The sequence below is a fragment of the Ammodytes marinus genome (assembly GCF_949987685.1).
Source record: "Ammodytes marinus genome assembly, chromosome: 13".
Classification (NCBI taxonomy): Eukaryota; Metazoa; Chordata; class Actinopteri; order Uranoscopiformes; family Ammodytidae; genus Ammodytes; species Ammodytes marinus.
Genome location: NC_137217.1, coordinates 8,684,324 through 8,693,973, shown reverse-complemented (window position 1 = coordinate 8,693,973; position 9,650 = coordinate 8,684,324). Strand labels below are relative to the sequence as shown.

The following is a 9,650-nucleotide window of genomic DNA, read 5'->3' as shown; positions in this document are numbered from 1 at the left end:
TCAGAATCTGCAGCACGGTCCACATCCAGACATCCTGGGGCAGCAGTTACAGCAGAACTTACACTTGAGGCCACGCTTGTGTCTGTTGTTATACGGCATCTGTGTGTGAAAGACACAAGACATGAGCAAGTGTTCATCTGCAGCATTATCACTCACTGTATTTATTCTCTCTCCTTATGTGGACAGAGCATCAGGGAACGTTGTAGTGAAAACACATCCACTTAGATTTGAATTATAGCTCAATGTATTTTCCTCAGTTCATTCAGTTAACTGAACGTACCCTCCAGGATTCCACTGATGTCTCTTCCATTTCTGCAGCTGGATTGTCATTGATCATCGGCTCCTCCAGCTCTTGAACCTGTTAATACATTGAGCACAGTTACAGTAGGAGTCTTTTTCTACCCTTTTAAATTTTTTTTATGGCTAATAGGCAAAATAATTGAGTTTAAGTGAAGTTCTTACTTCAGTGACTGGGACAGCAGAGCTGTCCTGAAGGCAAATAAAGGTGAGCACGACGGCCACTGCAACTGCAACACTGAAGGTCTTCATCTTAGGAGAGTTTGAGTGGATTGAGTTGTTAAATCCTTTGAATCTTTTGAGTCTTCAGCTCTTTGAGTTGTTCTTCTGTTTGATGGTTGAGTGTGTAAAACAAACTGTTATTTATACTCACTTCGGCCACTGTTGCCTCATCACTTGCCTCCAGGAATGGGCTTGCATCAGAAGTGATGTTGGGAATTGTTTTGGGAAATTCCTTGGGGAGGGGATGGTCAGTATTATTGATTGTATCATTATTGATTTTACGATAAGGGTTAACATTAAAACTACACTTTGTTTTAGTGAAAGATACTAAGATTTTCAACAAAAAAAGTTGAATATACATATTGCATTTTGCTAGCGGCACAACTTTTTCACATAGGAAACCCTGTTGAAGGCATGCAGCGGTCCTGATGTGCAATATGTCCAACATAACCATGTAATGACACGTTACATCATATCATATTTTCATATGTTGGGGTTGCTCAAGTTAATACAGTACAATACATTTCTAATGGCATTGTTAATTGCTTTCAAAAATATTCTCTGAGCTCAAACCATGCTGGATTTATTTAGGGGGTGTTGCTTTGCTGGTGATTTTATGATCCGTCTGTTAGTCTTGTATTGGTATGTTTCCTTGTGTTTCCTGTTTTACTTTGGTATCTTTGTCTCGTTTCTCCCCATGTCCTGTCAAGTGTCCCTGTCTCCCTTCCTAATGTGTTTCACCTGTGCCTCGTTGTCTCCCCTGTCTCGCCTATTTAAGTCCTTGTCTTCCCTTTGTGTGTTGTCTCTTAGCATTGTCGAGTTGGTGAGTGCCTTGTGGTCCTTGTTTCCAGTGGTTTGTTATTATTAAATCATCTATCTATCCACTAAGCCGTCTGTGTCTGCGTTTATACCTGAAGCTAGCAACCTGCAACCTAACACGTGAGACTAGTGTGTTGTGTTTTAAAAGGGTCTCTTGTAACTGCAGTAGGAAAAGACGTAGTAATGACCACTTTCTACCAGAAAATAAAAATAATGCCCTCCTTAAAGTAAAGTTACAGACTTCATCTTTAGGGTCAGGGCACAGAGCTGCCAAGGTATGACATCAAACATGAACCATCAGCCAAGGCATAAACGTCTTCAAATATGGAGACGTCGCTGCACATGTTGTAAAATGTACAGTAAGAAAGCAAAATGTCCTCTGTGCCTATGCACAACACAAACAAATAACTATTGGTTATTTTATTTATATTATATAATGTTTCCTTCCTTACTTACACAGCTGGAAAGTTTTGCTTTTGGTATAAAAAAAACTATTCAAACAAAAGGTATAATGAGGTAATCACTGTGTACAGTCAACCCTGATAACGTCTGGGAAACTTTGAACTTTCAGTGACTTCAATCTCAAATCTTGCAATAACCAAAATCCCTGCCTGAATTCATACAATCTGTGTCAACCAACAGTAACATGAATCCCTCCACTACTGCTGTAATATACAGCTTACTACTAAAACAGAAATACATGTGTATTGTATGTGAGCATACTTTTAGGTGTTTATTAAATCTACTTTATCCACGTATATGGAAAAAGTGATCAGAATGAACAAGTCATCAATATCCCTTCCTCTTCACTTGAACGTTGTTTTTTTTTCAATGGAAGTCAGAGCTTCCAAACTTGAAAAAGACATAGTATGTGTAAGTGATGAACAATTTAAAAAAACATTATCAATGCATGATTTCATACTGTGACAGACACTGTGTCGTGACCTTAACATTAACCCTGATCCTACAATCAATAATGGAGAAAATCTAATTTCTCTGGAATTTCCCAAAAACCATTCCCGACATCACCTGTGATGCAAGTCCATTCCTGGAGGCAAATTATGAAGCAACAGTGGCTGAAGTGAGTATAAATACCAGTATGTTTTACACACTCAACCATCAAACAGAGGAACAGCTCAAAGAGCTATAGACTCGCCAAAAGATTCAAAGGACTTAGCAACTTAATCCACTCAAACTCTCCTAAGATGAAGACCTTCAGTGTTGCCGTTGTAGTGGCCATAGTGCTCACCTTTATTTGCCTTACGGAGACCTCTGCTGTCCCAGTCACCCAAGTAAGTACTACAAATCAATTTCCTTTGAAAGATGTGACGCACATTGGCACATTTTTATTTTATTTATAAAGCCCTGACCGGAAAGCTTCCGCATTTAACAGAAATGCTGCAAATTTTAGATGGGCTTTGTCAGACCCGCTCCACTGACATGCTTTTGCTTTATGCTCCTCAAGCCCAGTCTGAGCTTGGAAAGACAGCTTGCAGCTGTAGTGCCCCTGACTCCTGGAACAACTTACAGCATCAAATAAAAAATAGATACCCTCATATCCTTTGACAAATTTAAACATATTATTTTGAATCAGCCCCACACCATCTGTAATTGTTTTGGTTAGACAATGTTCTGCTTCACCCATTTGATCTGAATGTTTTAATAGTTTTTGTCTCTTTGTCAGCTTGTTGTACATTTGCATTGTGTTTGTGTGTATTGTAATTTTACTCGACATCATTGTAAATGATGGTCACCCGTCAATTGATCTTTCGAGGATAAAGGAAAAAAAAAAAAAAAAGATTGCTTATTAATTATTTTTATAAATGGTAAAAATTAGACATCTACTGTAACTCTGCTCAATTATTTAACAGGTTCAAGAGCTGGAGGAGCCAATGATCAATGACAATCCAGCTGCAGAAATGGAAGAGACATCAGTGGAATCCTGGAGGGTATGTTCAGTTAACTGAATGAACTGAGGCAAATACATTGAGCTATAGTTCAAATCTAAGTGGATGTGTTTTCACTACAACGTTCCCTGATGCTCTGTCCACATAAGGAGAGAGAATAAACACAGTGAGTGATAATGCTGCAGATGAACACTTGCTCATGTCTTGTGTCTTTCACACACAGATGCCGTATAACAACAGACACAAGCGTGGCCTCAAGTGTAAATTCTGCTGTAACTGCTGCCCCAGGATGTCTGGATGTGGACCATGCTGTAGATTCTGAGGATTCCTGCTCCAACCAGCGCTGATTTCATTTTTGTTAAACAAATGTAACACTTTGAATTCTATTTTTATTTTTATTAATTTTTTTACATCAAATGTATGATCAATAAATCCTAAAGTTTCACAATACAACATGCATATTGTGACTTCTTATCAGAGTACAATTCTTAAACTCTCTTAATTTCCTACTTCAATATGTTCAATACTCATGAATGTACTTGTGTGGTATGTTTTTGCTAACGGGACAGAAATGAATTTCTTGCAAAATTGGTAACATGACACCTTCATACTATTTTTAAGGTGGAACACTCTACATTAAAGGTGCATTTTTCAGTTTAAGAGGATGGGATTTGTTTATATTGTCATAGCCTGCAGTTAGTTTACAAAACATACTTATTCCACATGTAATTTTAGGATTGAATTATATCATAAATCAAAACTAAATAATGTTGAGGAACCTGTTTCCAACATAAAAAAAATGCAGCTGCGTTCAAAAACAGTTATATACATCAATCCCAATCAAAATGAATGTATCAAACACACATTCATTTTGATTGTGTGTCACAGGGCATTATTGCAACATGATAACGACCCCAAACGCACTTCAAACAACCACTGCCTTGCTAAAGAAGCTGAGGGTAAAGATAATGGACTGGCCAAGCATGTCTCCAGACCTAAATCCTATTGAGCATATTTGGGGCATCCTCAAACAGAAGGTGGAGGAGCGCAAGGTATCTAATATCCACCAGCTCTGTGATGTTGTCATGAATGGGTGGAAGAGGATTCCAGTGGCAACAAAATATTGACACTTTGGGCCCAATTTGGACATCACTCACGTGTGTACTCACTTTTGTTGCCAGCAATTTCGACATTAATGGCTGTGTGTCGAGTTATTTTGAGGGGACAGTACATTTACACTGTTATACAAGCTGCAAACTGACTACTTTACATTGTATCAAAGTGTAATTTCTTCAGTGTTGTCCCATGAAAAGATATAATGAAATATTTGAAGATATGTGAGGGGTGTAGGGGACAACGGGGTAATGTGAGACACGTTTTACATTTGCTCTCCTCTTAGCGAGCTAAAATGATTTATCAGTCAAATGCACACATTTCCCATTAATTCAGGATGTTTCCTAGCAATGTACGTTATCAGAATTTATTCAGCACGAACGGCAGTGAAAATATGATTGTTTCAAAAAACGTTGTCATGTGTCTCACTTTACCCCAGCTTCGAGGTAAACTGAGACAGACCAAAAAAATCAAGGGGGTAAACAGAACCACTTCTTTTTTACACTCTGAAACTACCATAACAACACAAATTGTAACAGTTAGAATCCTGACACCTAGCTTGAAAGCCAAATATTACACAACTTATGTCGGATTAGTAACATAATCATGGGGTTTAATCAATTAAGCAAGACATTTTTCTAAACACTTGAAAGTAACTCTGATCAAATACAACATATAATTCATATTCAATAATTAACATTCAAATGACAGATAGAACCAGTTAGATTAAAACACAGTCTGGGGGTCAGAACACAGGACCCTTAGAGCCAGCTAGTGTTTGGGGGTCAGAGAAAAGGACAATCAGAACCAGAACAGTCTGGGACTCAGAACAGGACTAGACCCAGCTGTCATTTTCCATCTTTTGAGTCTTTTTTTCCTGCATTTTTTTTTATTCGGATCATTCATTGAATAAAGACATATTTCTTAGAGTCTATTGATTTTAATGGTCACTCTCCTGTCCCCCACATACATATGTGCCAAACCATGCCCTTGCTGACACCCCTTCAACCATCAACCCCCACCTCAAGCCCACATTGTCTTTTGTCTTTTCAAGCTAGTCTCCTTGCTACCTCAAATATAATGGATTCATTAAAAGAGGGCACAGACACTGTCTCACTTTACCCCACAGCATTTGTCTCACTTTACCCCACTGCCATAATTTGAGAAAATCTACCTCCCTCAGCAATTCAGGCTAATCTTCAGTTATCATAATCACATGGTTTCATATGTTGGTAGTTCATCAACATGTGAGATATAAGTTTTTCTACCTGAATCAATTTGATTAGGCACAACAATCGATTAATTTGACACCAAGAAAATGTACTTTTACAAACTAAAAAGACGCTGCTCGGATAAATTCCATTGTCACTGGCAACCGTTGATTAGCTATTTTGACCGTCTGCCTGCGAGTGAAATTGCACAGTAGAACCCAAAACATACTTTACATTACATTACACTACTTTGCATTAAATTATTATCTGTGCGCTGCTGCCCTGTCCACCACCCTGCCCTCTCCTGTAGGAGTGACATATTTTGAACACTGTGGTGTAAAACATGTTTAAAAAAAAAAAAAAAAAATCCATTCTATTATTTGCATAACGCAATATTGAGATACTTTAATACTATACTTAATCTTTGTATCTTTTGTGTTTAAGGTTTTGTTTTATATCATTTATTTACTTGCTTAATTATCTTGTCTGTTCTATCCTGTCTTTGTCTGTTTGCTCTTGTCTGTCAGTCTTTATTTTTTATTTTTTTGTTATGCTGAGGAATCTGGGAAAGAGGGTGGGTGGAGGGGTTAAGAAATCATAATTTGGAAAAAACTGAAAATGCCTCTAACGGTAACTGTTTCTGAATGTATACCATACTGCCTCATTTTCTTCAATAAAATGTTTAAACATACTAAAAAGACAGTTTTGTGAAAAAAACATGCTTACAACATTACCAAGAGGTCCTCTCTTTCATGGCCAAGGGGAAAAGAGGGGGGCTTGAAAACATATATGTCACATGACCAAAAATGTGTTCCATGTCCCATACAGGGGGTGTCTCACATTACCCGATGTCTCACATTCCCCCATCCTCCCCTATGTATCCAATTTATACTAAGCTACTGAGCTAAGCTTTGACACAACCTCCTAGATTTTTTTTTTTTTATCGTCATTGGCCTATCACCACCGTCAGATGTCAACTCCGTCAGATTTCCTGTCTGATGGTGTTGACATATTTGACGTTTCTTTAACATAACAAATTGAATTTATCTAGTAGCCATTTGGTTTTTCTGTTGATGTTAGGTGCTAGTATGAACTACTTCAGGAAAATAAAATAATCAAAACATTTCAAATAACTTCTTCAAAAGTCGGTGTTGACATATCATGGTTGAGACAAAGGACTTTCAAGATTCGGAATGTAAACTATTCTAAAACAACAACACTTATCAGAGCCTGTCTGGCTCTAATGTACTCTGCAGAGGAAGAATTTGACAAGAGGTCCTTCAAAGTGACAGCTGCCCCTTATTTTGCCTGATTTTATTACATTTTACATGACGAAATGTCTGAGGGTGGTGACTTTCAGTAAAGTGGTCCCACCACTTAGAATCCTTATAAAACATGAATATGTTTTAGAAAAACTGTTTTAATTGATATGAGAGATTATTTAGTTTTGCTTTGGGGGAAAAAAACTATTTTTAATAATTAAAGTACATTTTTAATATGTGTTATTGTATATGAAAGATTAAACCTTCTCTGAGGACACACTGTTTTGGACGTCGTGAGAAGATAACAAGTGTCATATGTTTGACTTAATAATGATCAAATTAAATTTAAGGGGATAATTGTGCTCTAGACATTCTATTCTTATTCCCTAATAACATCTTGAATTTTAAATATTTTTAGCTTTAAACAAAACAGCAGTTACATATGGAAGACAGCCTTTTGTCCTGGTTCTCAAGAATCACTGATATGATAAGAGTTCAATTCACAATATGCACATTGTATTCTGAAACCATGAGGATTTATTGATAATACATTTGATGTAAAAAGAAAACACAACAAATACAGTTCAAAGTGTTACATTTGTTTGAAGACACATATCTAAATCAGTGCTGGTTGGAGCAGGAATCCTCAGAATCTGCAGCACATTCCACATCCAGACATATTGGGGCAGCAGTTACAGCAGAACTTACACTTGAGGCCACGCTTGTGTCTGTTGTTATACGGCATCTGTGTGTGAAAGACACAAGACATGAGCAAGTGTTCATCTGCAGCATTATCACTCACTGTGTTTATTCTCTCTCCTTATGTGGACAGAGCATCATGGAATGTTGAAGTGAAAACACATCCACTTAGATTTGAATTATAGCTCCATGTAATTGCCTCAGTTCATTCAGTTAACTGAACCTACCTTCCAGGATTCCACTGATGTCTCTTCCATTTCTGCGGCTGGATTGTCATTGATCATTGGCTCCTCCAGATCTTGAACCTGTTAAATAATTGTGCACAGTTACAATAGGAGTTTAATTTAAATATTGTATAGCTAATAAGCAAAATTAAAGAGTTTAAGTGAAGTTCTTACTTCAGTGACTGGGACAGCAGAGCTCTCAGTAAAGCAAATAAAGGTGAGCATGATGGCCACTGCAACTGCAACACTGAAGGTCTTCATTTTAGGAGAGTTTGAGTGGATTAAGTTGTTGTTTTGTGAGTCTTGTCAGCTCTTTGAGTTGTTCCTCTGTTTGATGGTTTAGTGTGTAAAACATACTGGTATTTATACTCACTTCGGCCACTATTGCCTCATCACCTGCCACCAGGAATTGACTTGCATCACAGGTGATGCTGGGAATCGCCTTGGGAAATTCCTGAGGAAAGGGTTGCTCACTATTATTTATTGTAGTATTATATGATAAGGGTTAACATTCAAATGATTATTTTTAAGACTTTCAACAAAAAAAATTTGATATACATTATCACAGGCATTTTGCTGCCGGTACGTCTATTTCACTAAGGAAACCCTGTGGCCTGCAGCGGTCCTGATGTGCAATATGTCCAACATTTTCCATGTAATGACACGTTATATCTTAATATATGTTCATATGTTGGGGTTGCTCAAGTTAATACAGTACAATACATTTCTAATTACATTGTTAGTTGCTTTAAAAAATATTCTCAGAGCTCAAGACATGCTGGATTTATTTAGGGGGTGTTGCTTTCTGCTGCGTCTAGTTGGTTTGGTTTTAAAAGGATAGCTTGGAACTGCAGCAGGAATAGACTCTGACATTACCACTTTCTAACAGAAAATAAACAAATACACTCCTAAAAGTAATGATACAAAGTACATCTTTAGGGTCAGGGCATAGAGCTATCACAGTATGAAATCATCAGCCATTCCATTTTTCAAACAGTGCATGCCCACAGTTTCAAACATGGAGACGTTGCTGCACATGTTTTAAAATGTACAGTAAGAAAGCAAAATGTCCTCTTTGCCTATGCTCAATACAAACTAATAACTATTGACTATAATATCTAGATACTGTTTCCTTCCTTACTTACACAGGTGGAAAGATTTGCTTTTAGTGTAAAAAAAAATCAATCTAAAGGTATAATGAGGTAATCACTGTACAGTCAACACTGATAGCGTCTGGGAACATTTGAACTTTCAGTGACTTTTCAAATCTTGCAATAACCAAAATCCCTGACTTCCTAAATCGCTGTATCAACCAACAGTACCATGAATGCCTCCACTCCTGCTGAAATATACAGCTGACTGTACTTAAAAGAAAATGAAATACATGTGTATTGTGTGTGAGCATGTGTATTGTATGTGAGCATACATTTCAATGTTTATTAAATGTACTATTCTATCCATTTATTTAGAAAAATTGGTGAGATTGAACATGTCATCTCAATCGCTTCATATTTACTTATACGTTGTTGTTTTTTTCAATGGAAGTCAGAGCTTTCAAACTTGAAAATAACATTTTAAGTCTAAATGTTATTGCATGATTTTATACAGTGACAAACTCTGTGCTCTAACCTTAACGTTAACCCTAACCATAATATCGTACAATCAATATCGGTTAAAATCCCATTCCTCTGGAATTTCCCGAAACCATTCCCCGCATCACCTGTGATGCAAGTCAATTCCCGTTGGCAAGTGATGAGGCAATAGTGGCCGAAGTGAGTATAAATACCAGCATGTTTTACACACTCAACCATCAGACAGAGGAACAACTCAAAGAGCTGAAGACTCACCAAAAGATTCAAAAGATTTAACAACTTAATCTACTCAAACTCTCCTAAA

General features: G+C 37.2%; 2 protein-coding genes across 2 annotated transcripts; one reads left to right on the top strand and one right to left on the bottom strand.

The window, feature by feature from the left end:
* LOC307259430 (hepcidin-like) lies at positions 1–549 on the bottom strand (the record flags this gene model as incomplete). Its single annotated transcript, XM_080039267.1, has 3 exons — positions 1–99; positions 281–358; positions 463–549. The coding sequence occupies 3 exons, from the start codon at positions 547–549 to the stop codon at positions 1–3; spliced, it is 264 nt and encodes an 87-aa protein (XP_079895393.1).
* Positions 550–2,543: 1,994 nt separating this feature from the next.
* LOC307259112 (hepcidin-like) lies at positions 2,544–3,567 on the top strand (the record flags this gene model as incomplete). Its single annotated transcript, XM_080038846.1, has 3 exons — positions 2,544–2,630; positions 3,210–3,287; positions 3,469–3,567. 3 exons carry the CDS (start codon positions 2,544–2,546, stop codon positions 3,565–3,567), a joined length of 264 nt encoding a protein of 87 aa, XP_079894972.1.
* Positions 3,568–9,650: the final 6,083 nt, after the last annotated feature.